Source organism: Bos grunniens, chromosome 25 (assembly GCF_055505025.1).
Source record: "Bos grunniens cultivar Pamir isolate PY7600 chromosome 25, Bosgru_T2T1.0, whole genome shotgun sequence".
Taxonomy (NCBI): Eukaryota; Metazoa; Chordata; class Mammalia; order Artiodactyla; family Bovidae; genus Bos; species Bos grunniens.
Genome location: NC_141189.1, coordinates 32111006 through 32128737, shown reverse-complemented (window position 1 = coordinate 32128737; position 17732 = coordinate 32111006). Strand labels below are relative to the sequence as shown.

At 45.1% G+C, this 17732-nt stretch overlaps 3 protein-coding genes and 1 non-coding gene across 7 annotated transcripts in view; 3 read left to right on the top strand and 1 right to left on the bottom strand.

Moving 5' to 3' along the window:
* LOC147345396 (uncharacterized) overlaps positions 1 to 8254 on the top strand; it is a 124864-nt gene extending 116610 nt beyond the window's left edge. Inside the window, exon 6 of the mRNA XM_086375600.1 lies at positions 7974 to 8254. The gene's annotated coding sequence lies outside the window, so the exon portion shown is untranslated. The remainder of the gene's footprint in view (positions 1 to 7973) is intronic.
* Positions 4977 to 5049, bottom strand: TRNAR-CCU (transfer RNA arginine (anticodon CCU)). Its single transcript has one exon. It is a non-coding gene; the product is annotated as a tRNA-Arg (tRNA).
* Positions 8255 to 9334: 1080 nt separating the features above from the next.
* Positions 9335 to 13530, top strand: TNFRSF17 (TNF receptor superfamily member 17). The gene is made up of 3 exons (XM_086375724.1): positions 9335 to 10458; positions 11050 to 11181; positions 13010 to 13530. The coding sequence occupies exons 1-3, from the start codon at positions 10341 to 10343 to the stop codon at positions 13294 to 13296; spliced, it is 537 nt and encodes a 178-aa protein (XP_086231850.1). The 5' UTR covers positions 9335 to 10340; the 3' UTR covers positions 13297 to 13530.
* A 3792-nt stretch (positions 13531 to 17322) lies between these two features.
* Positions 17323 to 17732, top strand: part of SNX29 (sorting nexin 29) — a 591305-nt gene continuing 590895 nt past the window's right edge. For all 4 annotated transcript variants that reach the window (XM_086375716.1, XM_086375717.1, XM_086375714.1 and 1 more), the window contains exon 1: positions 17323 to 17400. Coding sequence is in view for 1 of the 4 variants with exons in the window: in XM_086375714.1 (XP_086231840.1) it covers positions 17394 to 17400 (7 nt within the window). In the remaining 3 variants the exon portion in view is untranslated. The remainder of the gene's footprint in view (positions 17401 to 17732) is intronic.

Genomic DNA, 17732 nt, shown 5'->3' with positions numbered 1-17732 from the left:
CCTGTCTGTCTGTCTATCTCTGTTTGATATTTATGTATTAATTGGCTATGCTGGGTCTTCGTTGCTGCAAGAGGGCTTTCTCTAGTTGAGGAGAGTGGCGGCCACTCTCTAATTGTGATGCGTGGGCTTCTCTTGCTGCAGAGCACAGGCTCTAGGGCACTCGAGCTTCCCTAGTTGTGGCTCATGGACTCAATAGTTGCAGCTCTCAGGCATTAGAACACAGACTCAGTAGTTGTGCTGCACGGGCATAGCTGCCTTGAAGCATCTTCCTGATCCAGGGGTCAAACTCATGTCCCCTGCACTGACAGACAGATTCTTACCCACTGGACCACAGGGAAGCCCTGTCTATATCCTTTTGGGTCTGTCTTTCTGGAATAACTTGGCTAATATATAGTTATACCCCGATTATACAATTAACCCCTCAACCTGTCAACGTCCAGTCCAGAGCTAAACCTTGTTTCTTAAACCTGCTTCCAGATCACCTAATACAAATGCAAATCCTGTAATGAGAACTGTCTAACCTTCTCTAATAAAAAGGATGCACTAAATAATAATTATCAAAATAAAGTGTCATAATAAATACCATGTACATCTACTAAAGTAAAGGACATTAAAAGTATCTAGCCTGAGTGAACTCCGGGAGTTGGTGATGGATAGGGAGGCCTGGCGTGCTGTGATTCATGGGGTCGCAAAGAGTTGGACATGACTGAGTGACTGAGCTGAACTGAACTGAGCCTTTGACAGTATTGCAACAATATTTGAATTTCTAGAAGCTGTTTTTCTACTTTGAGAAAAAGTAAGGGTTTTGGACTGAACTTGTGGATTTCCTGTGGGCTATTATGCTAGCTCTGTGCTAGCAGAGTCATCAGTCATCCTATAAAAAGGGAATTCTTGGGACTTTCCTTGTGGTCCTGTGGCTAGGACTCTGTGCTCCCAATGCAGCAAGCCTGGGTTTGATCCCTGGTCAGGGAATTAGCTTCCACATGCTGCAACTAAAGATCCCACATGCTGTAACTAAAGATCCCACATGCTGTAAGGAAAATTGAAGATCCCATGTGCAGTAGCTAAGACCGGGAACAGCCAAATAAATAAATAAATATTAAAAAAGAAAAAAAGAACTCTTGCTTTTGCTTGCTACTTATTACTTTAGTACTAACCCCTTGCCTTAACCTATCTCTCAAACTCAAGTAAGTACATTCTGTCCTCCACCCTTGCAGTGCCTCTTTGCTTCATCTGCCTTTGAAATTCTAGCATTTATTATAATTAATTGATTTATTTGAAATTTCAGCAATTCATGAATGATATTGTTTTCCTGGCTTTAGTTTTGGGGAATCCCATTGGATAGCAAGGAGATCAAACCAGTCGATCCTAAAAGAAATCAACCCTGAATATTCATTGGAAGGACTGATGCTGAAGCTGAAGCTGAAATACTTTGGCCACCTGATGCGAAGAGCTGACTCATTGGAAAAGGCCCTGATGCTAGGAAAAATTGAGGGCAAGAGGAGAAGGGGGCAACTGAGGATGAGATGGTTGGATGGCATCACTGACTCAGCGGACATGAGTTTGAGCCAACTCTGGGAGATAGTGAGAGACAGGGAAGCCTGGTGTGCTGCAGTCCATGGGGCCGCAAAGAGTTGGACACAACTTAGCGACTGAACAACAGCAACATTTATATGGGGTCTCCTCCTGGTTATACTGCTCTAGCCAGCCTTGGGACGTACAACCTTCCCAGAAGTTGATTAGCTCTGGGCTTCTAAAAAGAAAAAAATAATAACAAAATCACTAAAATTTGCTGAGCACTTACTCTGGGCTTGAAACTGTGCTCATAAATTTTTTGCACATAGACGTAAGTGTTCTAGAAATCATCTTACTTAATCTTTGCAACAGTTCCACAAAGTTGATATATTATCAAGGACATTTCTATAGATAAGGAATTTGAGGCTCAGAGAGGTTACATTGTGGTGGGGCTGGGCTTCAGATTTTTCTGGCTCCAAAGCTTGTGCCTTAATCATAATGTGCCACTGTGCAGGCAGGATTCTGGACAGTTCTGAGAGAATCTCTCTTTCTTTTAAACATTTATTTATTCATTTGGCTGTGTCAGGTCGTAGTTGCAGCATAGTCTTTCACTGCAGCGTGTGAGCTCCAGAACACTCAGACCCTGCCCCATGTGGAATCTGAATTCCCTGACCAAGGATCCAACCCGCATCTCCCACACTGGAAGGCGGATTCTTAACCACTGGACCACCAGGGAAGTCCCTGGGTGGATATCTCAACAGCAAAAATAAAGAGGTTTATCAGTCAGGGATGGTCATGGGAGCTGAGCCACCGTGACTAGAGCATCTGGGACGTATTGTAGAAATCAGAACTTCCATAGTTGTGGAGGGAGCTGGGGAGCTGAGGACCAGAGCAATCACTGACCGGCTGATCTGAGGAGTCAGGAACGTCCAGTTGCTAACATGGCGCTGTGAGAGGGAGCTTGTGAGATTTGTTTAGGTTGCCTCTGTGCGGCCCCGCCTCTGTGAATCAACAGGTAAGCTAATGGCAAAATGGCGGGGCTAGGGCCACTGTTGGTCAGCAGGGCATCAGGTGGGAAGAAGAGCTAAATGCAAAGCAAAGGAGAATGAAGATGTGCCTGAACCCATGAGGCGTCTTACCATCCATCACTGCATGTGACAATGATATCCTTTGGAGAATAGGAAGCTGCCACTTCCTATGCTCTTTCCCAGTCTCATACATGCTCCTCTGTGGGTCAACTCTGCCCTGGAACCGTGTGGGGGTGCTGGGAGACACAGCTCCCAGAGAAACCTGGGGGACATAGGACGACAGAGCACAGAGGTTACTCAAGGTGGTCAACAGAAGGCAAGGACTGGGTGTGCAGTCAAGGTGTGGCTGGAAGGGGGACCCCTACCAGGGCCTGAGAGCAGGCTCTTGTCTAACACTCAGAAATGAATTGGCCAAGGAGACACATGTGCTGAAAAAGCAAGAGACTTCATTGGGAAGGGGCTCCCTGGGTGGAGAGCAGGAAGGTCAGGGAACCCAGGAGAACTCCTGGGCCACGTGGCTTGCAGTCTGCAGTATGGTGATGGGATTAGTTTCTGGGTTGTCTTTGGCCAATCACTCTGACTCAGGGTCTTTCCTGGTGGCGTATGCCTTGCTCAGCCAAGATGGGTTGCAACAGAAAGGATTCTTAGAGGGGGTAAGACACATGGCGTCTCCTTTTGTGCTTTCTCGAACTCATCCGGTTGGTGGTGGCTTATTAGTTCCATGTTCCTTACCAGGACCTCCTGTCGTAAAATAACTCACGGAAATGGATACTATGGTGCCTGGTCAGAGTGGGCAGTTTCTGTCCGTGTGTTTCCCCTAACGAAAGGCCTTGGTTTTTGTTTTTTAAAATATGTATTATTTATTTATTTTGGCTGTGCCAGGTCCTAGTTGCAGCATTCAGGGTCTTTTAGTTGCAGCATGTGGGGTCTAGTTGTCTGACCAGGGGGGTGAACCCTGGGCCCCCTGAATTGGGTGCGTGGAGTCTTAGCCACTAGACCACCAACGAAGTCCCTTGTCCAGGGCCTTGTGATGGTGAATTTTGTGCATCAGTTTGAAGGGCCAAGGGGTGCCCAGATACTTGGTCAAACGTTATTCTGGGTGGGTCTGTGTGGGTGTTTTTGGATTTATTAACATCCAAGTGGGGCTTCCCTGGTGGCTCAGATGATAAAGAATCTGCTTGTAATGCGGGAGACTCGGGTTCGATCCCTGGGTCAGGAAGATCCCCTGGAGAAGGGAACTGGCTACCCACTCCAGTATTCTTGCCTGAGAAACCCCATGGACAGAGGAGCCTGGCGGGCTACAGTCCATGGGGTTGCAAAGAGTCGGACATGACTGAAGCAACTTAGCACGGCACAGCATCTGAATGAGTATACTGAGTTAAGCAGATTGCCCTCGTCCAAAGAGTTGAAGGTCTGCCTGCCTGCTGAGCTGGGACCCCAGTCTTTTCCTGCCTTTGGACTCAAGCTGAAACATCAGCTCTTTTTGGGTCTGGAGCCTGCTGGTTCTTGAGCTGGAACTTTAAACTCAGACTGAAACGACACCATCACTGTTGATTTTCCTGGGTCCCCAGCTTGCCAACTGCACATCTTAGGACTTTTCAGCCTCCTTTGTGAACCACTTTCTTATAGTAAATCTCTTTCTCTCTATATATACATCCCGGTCGTTCTGTTTCCCTGGGGAACCCTGACAAACATAAGTCTAGAGAAATCTACTAAAATCCTTGGAAAAACTTGTGTACTGTTGGTTTGGAGTTAAGAGCTAAAGGTCAGCGTGTTCTGCTGTTAAAACTTGCTAGTCGTTTAGTAATTTGGGAAAAGAATCTTTTAATTGAGTGGATTTTCCTTGTAGTTGGGAGCTGTTATACTAGTCAGTTATACTTAACATAACACGCTAATGGCTTTAGAGTTTGAGGCAGCGTCTTTTCGCTTCTTTAGAGCGTTGAGTGACTGCTGAAGCTTGATATCGACTCAGGGATTGGTTTTCCTCCCTGTTTTCTCTGTGTAAAGTGAGGTCAGACCCAGCACTCTTTTGGTGATGTTATTACATCTACAAACTTTTTCAGGAAACTTAAAAAAAAAAAATCCTTATTGTTAAAACATACTATTTACTTCTGTTTTATTGTTTTGCTAAACCCCCAAATCACAGTCTTTGCGGACTAGAGAGAATTGTAGAGATAATCGGGCCTGACTTTTCCCAAATCATATTCACAAAACATTTATTCCTAAATTTTTATAGGTGATCCTTCAAAAAAGGGATTCAGTGACCACGTAGATTTGAAAAGGCAGCATACATGCCCTCCCCCTTTTGAAGAATCCAGCACTTTAATAAAGTTTGAGATACATCTTTAAAAAAATATGTATTTGTTTGGCTGTGCCGGGTCTCAGTTGCAGCACGCTGCATCTTCAGTTGTTGTTGCAACATGTGGGATCTTGTTCCCTGACCAGGGATCAAACCTGGGCCCCCTGCATTAGGAACACAGAGTCTTAGCCACTGGACCACCAGGGAAGTCCACCCAAATGCACGTTAGTAAAGTTTGAGATACTTCTTAAACTTTGAAATGGATGTATCAAGTAGGCAGTTGGTAGATGGGTCTGGATCTCAGGGTCAGGGCTGGAGTTGAATATACAGATTTGGAAGGTAAAATATTGAATATCATGGGAACAGAAGAGACGAGTAAGGAGGGTTTAGAAAGCGTGAGTGTGTGAGGGCTGGAAGTGGTGCAGCTCCCTTGTGACCATGAGGGAAAGATCTAGGAATGGAGCCAAGACTCAGAAGATGGCATTGATGAGGCAACTAACAGAGAGACACTTCAGCTACTATACTTTTCAGCTATAATACTAGTAAATTCTTTTTGAACTTAAGTTTTTATATCATTTCTATGGGAAGAGTCCTGACTAACATAACATCTCCCAATCCCTTATCTCTGTCTACGTTTCCCCATCGCCTTTGCTGTCATGGAGGAGAATCAGCTGACCCAAAGATGCCAGAATTCACGTGTTCTGCTGTGAAAACTTGCTAGTTGTTTAGTAATTTGGGAAAAGAATCTTTTAATTGAGTGGAATTTTCCTTGCAATTGGGAGATGTTATACTAGTCCCCCTTATCCTGAGGAGCAAAGGGGAAGGCACAGCTTACCTCAGTCAGTGTCTGTTCTGGACATTTCAAGCAAGAGTGGAGGAATCAGTTAAGAATGGGTGACTATGGTTAAGGATTTTATGTTTGGATTATTAGCAATCAACGCAAACTGACTCTGGCTAACATAAGCCAAAAGGGAGCTTTATTGGAAGGATCATGGGTTTCCCCCACAAAGTCAGAGCAAGCTGAACAGCAAACCTGGGGAAGGGGAGCTGCCCTGGGGAGCCTCAGCAGGCTGGCATTACCCTCCTCTCTGGGCTGCCCATCCACTGATGGGATACAGCTGCAAGTTCTGCTCTCTCTGGTTCAAGCTTGAAATGACTTGGAGAAAGATGCTTTTGGGGAGATAGTGTGCTGTAAGATGAAGATCCCCAGCCTGGTTCCCAGGAGTCCACCCAGTGCATCTGAGATGCTTGGCAACTGGTCAGGAGGTGATTGCCATGACCTATCTGAGGATGGAGCCATTCTTGGGCTTCTCCAGGATGTTTGAGGCCTACAAGGGATTAAGAACAACCTCTTCAGGGACTTCCCTGGCAGTCCAGGGGCAAAGACTCTGTGCTCCCAATGCAGGGGACACAGGTTCAATCCCTGGTCAGGGAACTAGATCCCACATGAGGCAACTAAGAGTGTGTGGCGCAACTGAAAAAGATCCTGTGTGCTGCAACTAAGACTTGGTGCAGCCGAATAAATAAATTATTGTTGTTGTTCAACTGCCAAGTCGTGCCAGACTTTGTGAGCCCCTGGACTGCAGCACGCCAGGCTTCCTTCCCTGTCCTTCACTGTCTCCCAGAGTTGGCTCAAATTCATGTCCATTGAATCAGTGATAAATAAATACTTAAAAAGAGAAAAAGAACAACCCCTGGAGGCCTTCATCGCTTGTAAGTCCCAGTGAGGGTGCTTTGGCCCTCACACTGTCTCAGACTCTGCCCATCCTGGTCCGACATCTTTAATCTTTATTCTTTCCTCTTTAGACTATGATCTTCATCTTTGGGTAACTTTCCTTTTACTCTACTCTTTTCCCTCCTCCAAGCTCCTCAGCTACTATAGGCAGAATTAGTGAGAAGACAGCTCGCTGTGTGTGGGCTCTCACCAGACACCAAATCTGCTGACACCTTTATCTTGGAGTGCCCGGCCTTCAAAGTTGGGAGAAATATAGTTTTGTTGTTCATAAGCCATCCAGTCTATGGTATTTTTTATAGTAGCCTGAATGGACTAATAGAGCACCCTTTAAAAAAATGATTCTATTGAAAAAATAATCATTACTATTAAAAATAATTATTCACACAGTACCAAAATTTTTCAATGAAAAGTAAATTTGTTTTTCCACCCTGGACTTTTTGTGTCTTGCCGGAGGCAATGATTACTGTCTCCTGAGCATCTTTGCGGATGTAGTGTATGTTTATATCTCTATATAGACCCTACATGGAGAAGGCAATGGCACCCCACTCCAGTACTCTTGCCTAGAAAATCCCATGGATGGAGGAGCCTGGTAGGCTGCAGTCCATGGGGTCGCGAAGAATCAGACACGATTGAGCGACTTCACTTTCACTTTTCCCTTTCATGCATTGGAGAAGGAAATGGCAACCCACTCCAGTGTTCTTGCCTGGAGAATCCCAGGGATGGGGGAGCCTGGTGGGCTGCTGTCTATGGGGTCGCACAGGGTCAGACACGACTGAAGTGACTTAGCAGCAGCAGACCCTACATATTTTATTTTTTTGTTTGTCTTTTTAAATTTTACTTTTAAAAATATTTTAAAAATATTACATATTTTATTTGTAAACACAACAAAGAAGATTTGAAAACACACTCTTCAGTACTTTGCATTTTCCACTTAGTGATGTACTGTTCACATCAGAGGGCATTGGTTTCATTCTTTGCATAGTATTGAATTCTTTGCATGGTTGCATAGTATTCTACTGTGAGGTTCCTCATGACGGACAGGCTCGTGTGACTACAAATGATGCTGCAGTGAACATCTTTCTGCATAGTACTTCAGGCACCTGAGCCAGTACATCTGTCAGAAACAGCAGTGCTTTCCAGCAGACTTCCCCAGCATGGCCTAGTTTAGCCACTTCCTCTTTCTCTCTGCTCCTTAAGTACCCTCAATATACTGACTGATCGACTCAAAGGCCACCAGTGACCCCTTCCCTACTGCATCAACTCTGACTTTTCCACAGAATTTGATCCCATTTCCTATCCTTCTCTGAAACTCTCCTTGCTCAGCTGATAGGAGAGATAACCTTTGTCCTGGCCTATCTCTAATCATGCTTTTCCTGTGTCCTTTCCTGTCTCCCAGGGTCACCGTTTGGCAGGAGTCTGAAGGCGTAGGACCTGCTGGGCCAGCCCTTTCAGCTCTTGGTTGTCCCACCCAGGCTGTCACACCCGTTGACCTCACCTCTGGAGGAATGTGAGATTTGATCAATCTAAGTTCAAACTTTCCTCTAGGCTCAAGCCCTTCATTAAAAAAAAAAAAAAAAAAAGTGTGTTCTTTTTAATTCTTGCATTTTATTTTATCATTGTTTTCATATCAAAAAGTGTAAAGAATAACCAAAATAAAACAAAAGAATAACACAGAAACTGTCAATTTGTCTACCATTCAGCTTAATAAAATGTGACCAATATAGGTGAAGCCTCTTTTGCCCCCTTTCTGCCCTCTAGAGATAGGCACTGCCCTTAATCTGAGATTTTTCGGGTCCTTGCAGTTTACTTGAGTCCTGTATTTCTGATTGAGTTTTTGGGACATTTCCATATGGGTATCTCTCAGTATGGTTAAATGCAAACACATGCAATTCCATTTATGTAAAAGGAAGAATGTGCTACATGAATCAATCAATCAATCTGGCCACCTACAGAAATCCTTCCAGAAAGATCTATATCACGAATTGGCTAAACAGAACACATTGGCAATAGTATGGGGGACTCGACTCTGTGATAACCCATATGGGAAAAGAGTATGAAAAAGAATAGGTATGAGAATATGTATAACTGAATCACTTTGTATAATACAACATCATAAATCAACTATACTCCAATAGAAAGTGAAAACAGACAAAGAACACACTGGTGGGCCTGTTTGCAAATTCTGCTTTATACACCCCAATATTAACGGTGACTGTTTCTGTATGCTATGACTATGGGTAATTTTGCTATATGCCCAACTGTTTTTTCAAAGTTTTCAACAGTGGAACATAGACATTGGATAGACGTTCAACAGTGGAATATAGACATAACATAGACATATGTTATAATATTATGTTAGTTTATTGTTGTTGTTCAGTCACTAAGTCATGTCCGACTCCCAGAGTTTGCTCAAATTTATCTCCATTGAGTCAGTGATACTATCCAACCATCTCATCTTTTGCCACCCCTTTCTTCTCCTGCCCTCAGTCTTTCCCAGCATCAGGGTCTTTTCCAATGAGTTGACTCTTCACATCAGATGGCCAAAGTACTGGAGCTTCGGCTTCAGCATCAGTCCTTCCAATGAATATTCAGTGTTGATTTCTTTCAGGATTGACTGGTTTGATTTCCATGCTGTCCAAGGAACTCTCGAGAGTCTTCTCCGGCACCACAGTTCAAAAGCATTATATTAATAGTCATATATTATTATTATGTCCCAAATATGTCTTCCTCTAGCCCTCTTTTACCTACCTCTTTTTTTTTTTTTTTAACCTATTTTACCCTAGAAGTAAAAATAGAAGTTGCCTCTTTTACCCTAGAAGTCTCTATTTGTCGGAATTCTGGGATTCTTCCTAGGTTTAAAACTTGGTAGTCCTGCTTCATACTCCTTTTTTCTTAAAAAAAAAAAAAATTGTTCATTTGGCTTCATCAAATTGTTCCTTTGGCTTCACGGTCTTAGTTTCAGCAGAATCTTTAGTTGCAGCAAGTGAATGCTCGGTTGCAGCAGGTGGGATCTAGTTCCCTGAACAGAGATCGAACCCGGGCCCCCGGCATTGGGCACATGGAGTCTTAATCACGGGATCACCAGGGAAGTCTCCCCCTCTCACATTCTCTCTTCCCACTATACTTTGTGGTTATTTGAGTGCATTTCTATCTCCTCTAAGAAATGGCAACCCACTCCAGTATTCTTGCCTGAAAAATCCTATGGACAGAGGAGCCTGGTGGGCTCCAGTCCAAAGGATCGCAAAGAGTTTGACACTGAGTGACTAAACACGCATGCACACTGTCTCCTCTGTTAGATTTTAAGTTCTTCAGTGGCTCAGACCTTGTCTTATCTCTCTCCTTGGGGCCCATCACACAGCACAGCTCAGAGAACAGATGCTCCAGAAATGGTTACTGAACCTTCTGCTTGATGCCTCAGGCTTGTTGACAATGCCACAATTGTCACCTGCCTGGGAAATTTCCTCTATAAATAAGCAGTTTCTGTTTCAAGTATGGTTTGCTCTTGCTGCATATACCCCCTCTCTTACTTAACTCAAGCCTCAAACTTAGAAACTGGAATTAGTGTTGGTATTCAAATCCTTAGCCACAGTACAAAGAGTCAGCCCCCTTAAGAACCAAATCTTCAATGTGAAATTCTGTTTTTTCCCTCGACATTCTGGCTGTTGTCACTACATTTGCTGGGGAATTCTCAACAAGAGTTTACTTGTCCTTCCATGCTGTTCTTTCTGCGGTTTCCTTGTTTCGTTTTGTGATCCAGTTCCAGATGGCTCAGCGGTGCTCCCCAAATGAATATTTTGACAGATTGCTGAATTCTTGCATATCGTGTCAACTTCGATGCCCTAATACCCCTCCTGTAATATGTCAGCATTATTGTAACACAAGTAAGTAATCCTGTTTGAATGATTACTCACTGGTGTGAAGTATTTGCTGTGTGTGTGTGTGTGTATGTGTGTATGTCTGTGTGTGTGTGTCCTTGCTGTGTCCGACCCTTTGTGACACTATGGACTGTAACCCACCAGGCTCCTCTATCCATGGGGATTCTCCAGGCAAGAATACTGGAGTGGGTTGCCATGCCTTCCTCCATGGGAATCTCCCCAACCCAGGTCTCCCACGTTGCAGGCGGATTCTTTACCGTCTGAGCCCCCAGGGAAGCCCAAGATTACTGGAGTTGACTGTTTATTCAAAGAAGAAACATTATGGGGAAGGTGGTGAGATTTTCTGAATCAAAAAGAGAAAGAAAATAAGGCAATCATTTAAATGCCAACAGGAATGGATACTTTTTCAGAACTCAACTCTATTTTATTCCGCAATCTTAGCAACATAGATTTTTATCATCTCTCCTAATTAAGTATTAACTTAGAATTTAAAAGTCAAAGCTGAGGAATTAGGGGAACTGGATGGCAAATAACCTTTACCTGATGTGAATATTATGTTATCAAGTTCATTCTCTCTCTGACGTTCTTTTGATTCAGTGAAAGGAACAAATACATTTCTCTGGACCTGTTTGGGCCTGAGCTTGATAGTTTCCTTGACAGTTTTCGTATTGATGTTCTTGCTAAGGAAGATGAGCTCCGAACCATTAAAGGACAAACTTAAAAACACAGGTTGGTTTGATGGTTGATCTTTGAAATCTCTTTCCAAGAGGTGGCTATTGTGAATTTCAATTCCTTTTCTTCTTTCATGTTGTGTATCTCATCCGGTAAGTGCCCTTTTGAGTATGTTAGATGACAGTTGGGTTAAATGAACTTGGGAGAAGGGAGCTTCCTTTCTGATGTTTAAACCTTCTTTGTTGATATCGTACCATGTCAGCCTTCCTCAACATTCTTCCTCTGGTATTTACTCTTTTGAAGTACTGAGGCCTCTTTGGGAAACATCCATCTCTTTGACCAAAGTCAGCACGTTGATTAAACATCACACTATCAGAAATAGCTAGCCAGGTCTGGTACTATATGAAAAAAATGTATTTGACAAGATTGGTGGCCGTATTTTTATACAAATACAAGTGTTGTTTGCTCAGATGAACAGTCTACTGCTGAAAAAAAGCTAGAAATGAATACCAATTGCTCCTGGATTATTTAAGCAATCATCTCAAAGGTCTGTATTAAGCAGTAGGGAATCAGTCCCAGGGAAGTGAATGTTCTGCTGAAGAGTTTCTTAAAAGAAAAATCTTTCAGCACCTTTGCCCGTGATCTAATTTCTAGACCGCTTTCAGTCATTGCTCTGTTTCTTTATGTGTGTATTTTCCGTGCATAGTCTATAAGGCAACATTTCATCTGCTTTCTAGTGCAGAAAGGAGAGGAAGATGACTGTTCCATATCATTTACTCATTTCTCTTTTTTTGCCTGGGGCCTGAGAGACAGGTGGGGAGTGACTTTAAGTGTGACATTTTGGAAGATGGAGGTATACCATGTAATGTTGGGAAAGTATTAAAACATGCCTGCACAGGCGTGTAGTGGGGACACAACAGAGACTCCTTTATGGGATTATGAAAGATTCATTAAAAAAAAAAAAAAGTAATCTGCCCAATGCTTTGTAAGAGAAACATCTTTACTTTGAATTGTAAAGTGTCACCCAAGACTCATTCTGGTATGCTGTAACACACGCTGATCTGTCATTTCACAATTGTAAAAAGGGTCGGTATCTTAATGCATCCAAGGGCCAAGTGGATCAGAAATGAATGTAGTGGGTCACTGGAGGTTCGGTGATAGGGGAGCGCGTGCCCAGCTTGAAGGAGACAAAGGCTCTTGACTCCCAAGTGTTTTCTTGTAGGAATGTCAGTTCCCACTGGCCACATTTTGTTGTCTTTAAAAAAAAATAAAGTAAAAGAGGGACTTCCAGGGTGGTCCTCTGGTTAAGACTCTGCACTTCCACTGCAGGGGGTACGACTTTGATCCCTGGTGGGGGAAATTCTGCGACCCTTTGGACTTTGTGACCCTATGGACTGTAGCCCACCAGGCTCCTCTGTTGGTGGGATTCTCCAGGCAAGAATACTGGAGTGGGTTGCCATTTCCGCCTCCAGTGGATCTTCCTGACCCAGGGATTGAAACTGTGTCTCTGTGTCTCCTGCAGTGCAGGCAGATTATTTACCGCTAAACCACCTGGGAAGCACCCCCAAGCCATGAGGTGTGGCCACAAAAAAGAGAGACCAGTTGTCTAGATTTGTATGTAAAATCTCTTGATTTTCAAACGTGGGCCAACATAATAAAACAGATAAGCAAACACTTTAAAAATACTGTGTGCCCTAAAGTGAGCATGTCTTTGAACCCAACATGGCCCATGGTCTTTCAGCTCATGACCTGGGGTGTAAGGCCTGCTTTTTTGGGGAAAGACTTTTGTCTCCTGTAGCTTTGATCCCTGATGCATGCTGCTAAGTGTGGCACAACCAAGCAGCCTGAAAGGTTTAGGATAACGGTTCTGTTTTTGTGCAATCAGGAGCGGTTCTCCAGAAGAATGCTAACGCAGACCTGGATCTTAGCAATAACAGCACCATCGTGGCTGAACCTCTTCTTTCGAGAGGCCTGGGGTACACAGTAGAAGAATGTACGTGCGAAGACTGTGTCAGGAGCAAACCGAAGGTCGATTCTGACCATTTCTTCCCCCTCCCAGCCATGGAGGAAGGCGCGACCATTCTTGTCACCACGAAAACAAATGAGTACTGCAGCAGTCTGCTCGCTGCCTCCAGTGTCACGGGGATGGAGAAGTCAATTTATACCAGATAATTAACCATGTTAATGGTATAGAGTTATTTGGAAAATCTTTGTCCTAAGGGAAGGATGGTGTCTCAGATCTCTTTAAGATGATTGTACTTATCAGCGGATGATATGGCTTTCCGTCCTCTAATTCTGGAAAATCTTTATGTTAGCTATGTTTTTCTACCTTATTGTTGGGAGCTTAACTCTGGAAACTTCCTTGGTTTCATGATTAAATTGACTCACTGAAAAAAACCAAAAAAAGCACCGCAATGTGTAGATCCCACAGTCACATATTTCTATGGTTAGGCAGCTTCTCTCCTACACATGCGCACGTACATTTCAGGATAGACTGGATTTCTCTCTTTATTGTTAAAGGAAAGCAAGGTGATCCAATGTACTCTCTGTATATAGGAGAAGCCTGGAGTCACCACCCTGCTTCGGTGTGCAGCGCATGACTGGTTCCTGACTTTGGGAGCTTTCAGCTTCATGGAGTCATACAGGCATTATTATAATCGTATAAATGAACATGTAGCTGCAAACTGTGATAAAGGTGTACTCAGCATCATTTTTGTAGTTAACGCAGGAAGTAATAATGACAGATAGCATTTATTTAGCCTTTCTAATGTGCCAGGGTTGTTCCAAGTGCTTTACCTGTACTAAGGCATTTAATGTACACAACAAATCACAAGGTAGGTGGACCATTACTATCTCCTTGTTACACATGATGACAGAAAGGGAGTCGGAGCAAGGGTCACATAGACGGTAAATGAAGAGCCAAAGTGAAACCCAGACATTCTGATCTATCCCTTTTTCTTCTTCTCACATCAATTTAATTCCATTTCTGAGTTTCTCATCTCATTGGGTTACCCATTATTGGGAGAGGGTTGCCTTCCTTGGGTTGTGCAAAGATCCTGGGGTGTTATGGAAACAGGCAATGCCCTCTGGTGTCTGTTGACTTTGATCCTTCTTAAGATAATGCCCATTAGCACTACATCAGAGAACCTCGAGGTCTTGGGGCTTTGTGGCTTTTGTGTTGGGTTTGGGATATGGAGAAACTTGGTGAGACATTTCTACCTACCTGGGGCCCATCATGGCTCCATTCCAGGGCCTTGAGGGCCATAGGTGGTACAACATAGTGGTGAAGACACTGGCTCTTTGAGTTTGAATCCTGACTCTGTTACTAGGAAGTTATAGACACTGAGTGACTGAGACAGTTAACCACTCCCTGTTTCAGTCTCCCCATCTGTAAAATGGGGATCATGACAGTATCTACTTATAACATTGTTTTGAAGATTAAATGAAAATATACACACACGTACATTTATTATTTATTTTTTTCCCATGATAAGTTTCTGGTTCATGATAAGTACTTTGTGTTAGTTCCATCGCAATCGTGGTTTTTATTAGTGCTTTGAGGTCTAGTTTCTCTGAGCGCAGGCAGACACTCTTTGTTATATGGCCTGGGAATATTCCTCCTAGCTTCTCACAGCCCTTCTTCCTTCTCTCCTTACTGCTCCATTCCCGTCAATGAGTTTAGATTTTTCCCAAAGCCCAGAAATGCTATTGACCTTAGGCTTTTGATTCTTGGTTCTCCACTACCGGGCTAAGTCTCAGGAGGAAGGAATTCCCGTACTTAAAGGGAGTAGCTGGTGGTGGAGGATGTGAAGTACACGTATGTGTTCAGTAACATATCCCGTCTCAAGTGCGAAGAAGACAAAGCTCAGGGCCCTGTAAGAAGGTGCGTCACTTCCTGACAACTCCGTGAATCAGGATGTGGTGTCTCAGCAAAGCTACAGACGCAGACAGACTAACCTAGACTTCCTGGGGGAGGAGAAGGGATTCAGGCACATTGAGGCTTTACCTAGAGTAACAAATTAGCAACAACTGTAAAGCACAATTTTGAACATGGGAAAAAAACCCACCTTAACAGCCAAAGAATTTTCAAGAATTCCCCAACACAAGAATTTCTACATTCTATTGCAGTCCCTACACATGACTGTATTTTGACACAGTTGTAATCATAGCGTACAGACCATTTTGCATGCGGCTTTTTAAAATTACTGTATTATCTGTGGCCTTTCCTTGTGTTTCCATTACCTTTATAATTAGCATTTTCAAAACTGTGAAGTGGGCCATGATTTGCTTAGCTATTCTCTAACCTGGCTTTGGTGCTTTCCACTTTCTATTATAAACAGTGCTGCAGAGAGAGCATCCTTCTAAAGATCTCTCAACCTCTGCTGAATCCACAAGGTAAATTCCCAGGGGCCAGAGAAGATGTGTAGAGAAGCAAGGTAATAGCAGAAGACCACGGGGTTGTAGGTCACACGGGGCTGTAGGTCACACACAGGGGGCCCTATTTCCCCATGGGGCCTCAGTTCAGTGTTTTGTGGATCAAGTCTTGGGAGTGGATCAATCGTTCTCAGGCAACACTGGGAAAAAAAAAAAAATCGAAGAGAATACATTCCCTGCAGAATTTTGTTAAATAGCTTCTTAAATGTATGCATTTGTGTGCTGGGTTGTGGTGTAAAATGTTTGGAGGGCTACAGTCCACTGGATCGCAAAGAGTCCGACAGGACTAAGCGATTAACACTTTCACTTTCTTTTTCTTGGGACAAAGGAGTTGGGAAAATGCTTTTTCACCCTTTCTGAGCCCTCTTTCTCTTATCTGTAAAACGGGGCAGTAACAACTTTTCAAACACTACCCATCCACATTCAAGCCACTGCTACCACCCTAGCCTCAGGCACCACACTTCTTGCTGAACAACTGCAGTGCCCCTCTAACCAGCAGCCCTCTCTTCCACCCTGACCCACTCACTACAGTTCATTCTCAACCCAGGAAGAGGAATCATCTTAAAATCTCCTTAAGATTGTGTCCTCTGCTTCAGTTCAGTTCAGTTCAATCACTCAGACCTGTCTGACTCTTCGTGACCCTGTGACTGCAGCACCCCAGGCCTCCCTGTCCATCCCCAACTCGAGAAGCCTACTCAAACTCATGTCCATCGCGTCGGTGATGCCATCCAACCATCTCATCCTCTGTCATTCCCTTCTCCTCCTGCCTTCAATCTTTCCCAGCATCAGGGTCTTTTCCAATGAGTCAGTTTTTCACATCAGGTGGCCGAAATATTGGAGTTTCAGGTTCAACATCAGTCCTTCCAATGAATATTCAGGACTGATTTCCTTTAAGATGGACTGGTTGGATCTCCTTGCAGTCCAAGTCCTCTGCTTAAACTCCTGTAATGATTTCCCACTCCCTACCTCCCTTCCCTGGTGGCTCAGACGGTAAAGAATTCGCCTGCATTGCGGGAGCGCTGGGTTTGATCCCTGGGTTGGGAAGATCTCCTGGAGAAGGGAACAGTTACCCACTCCAGTATTCTTCCGTGGATAATCCCCATGGACAGAGGAGCCTGGCGCTAAAGTCCATGGGCTCCCAAAGAGTCAGACACGACTGAGCGGTTTTCACTTTCACCTCCTTAGAGTGAGGCAGAAAAGCCCAACCCCTATGACCCACATCTTCCATCTCCTCTCTCAAAACCCTTTTCTTGCTCACCCTTTGGCTCCAGGCAACCCATCCAGGCAGGAGGTTCCTTCCGGAACACCCTTCTTGCAGATCTTCCCGGGCCACCTTCCTCTTACCATCCAGGACTCTAAAGTCATCTGCATAGAGAGGTCCCCCGGGACTTCCCGTCTCCCTTGTCCCCAAGCTTTGGCCCATTCCTCTTTTTTAATTTCCCCTTTCCGCTCCTAGGGCTCTCGTAGCCACCTTCCCGCCTGGCTCCCCCACAGGGGTGTGAACTCAGGCTGGCGGGGAGGCGTCCCAGTCGGTCTCCACCGCACCCGGGGACTAGCGAACCACGCACGAGGCGTCCCAGCCGGTGTGTTTACGACTGCCCCGGGAGTCCTGCAGCCTCTCGGCACAGCAAGCCGCGCCTCAGTCTGGCCACCTCGCGCGGGTGCCCAAGTTTACCTTCCGGGTCGGAGGGCGGGGCCGCGGCGGCTGCGCTCCACTTCCGGGGCGGGGCGGCAGGCGGGGCGGGGCGCGCCGTCTCCCGGCCTGTCTGGAGCGCGGCAGCGGCAGTGGCGGCAGTGGTGGCGGCGCGGCAAGCACCGGCCCGGGGAGCAGCACCATGAGCGGTGAGTGGCGGCCTGGCCGCTGTCACCCGCCCCGGCCGCTCCGGCTCTCGCCGCTCCAGCTACACACTCCAGCCCCCGAGTCCCTGCGTCCCGCTTGCTCGCGGACCCCGTCCCGTCGCTCCCAGTTTCCGGACCCCTGTACGCCCAGGTCCTGGCCCCTGGTCACTGCACTTTTCTGGAGTGCCGGGTCCAGGCATTCCTAGTCCCTTGACCCCTGTCCATCACTTACACAGCCTGCTGCTGGACACCTGTCCCCCGGATCCCTCAGTCCCTGCCCATCCTCCGACCCCCTTGTGCAGTTACCAGACCCCCAGTTCTCAGACCTCCTGTGT

Coding starts and splice junctions, on each gene's coding strand:
- TNFRSF17 (XM_086375724.1), top strand. CDS start 10,341: ATGGCTCAGCGGTGCTCCCCAAATGAATATTTTGACAGATTGCTGAAT. Junction 10,459..11,049: donor TCAGCATTATTGTAACACAA/GTAAGTAATCCT, acceptor CTTTTGATTCAG/TGAAAGGAACAAATACATTT. Junction 11,182..13,009: donor GGACAAACTTAAAAACACAG/GTTGGTTTGATG, acceptor TTGTGCAATCAG/GAGCGGTTCTCCAGAAGAAT.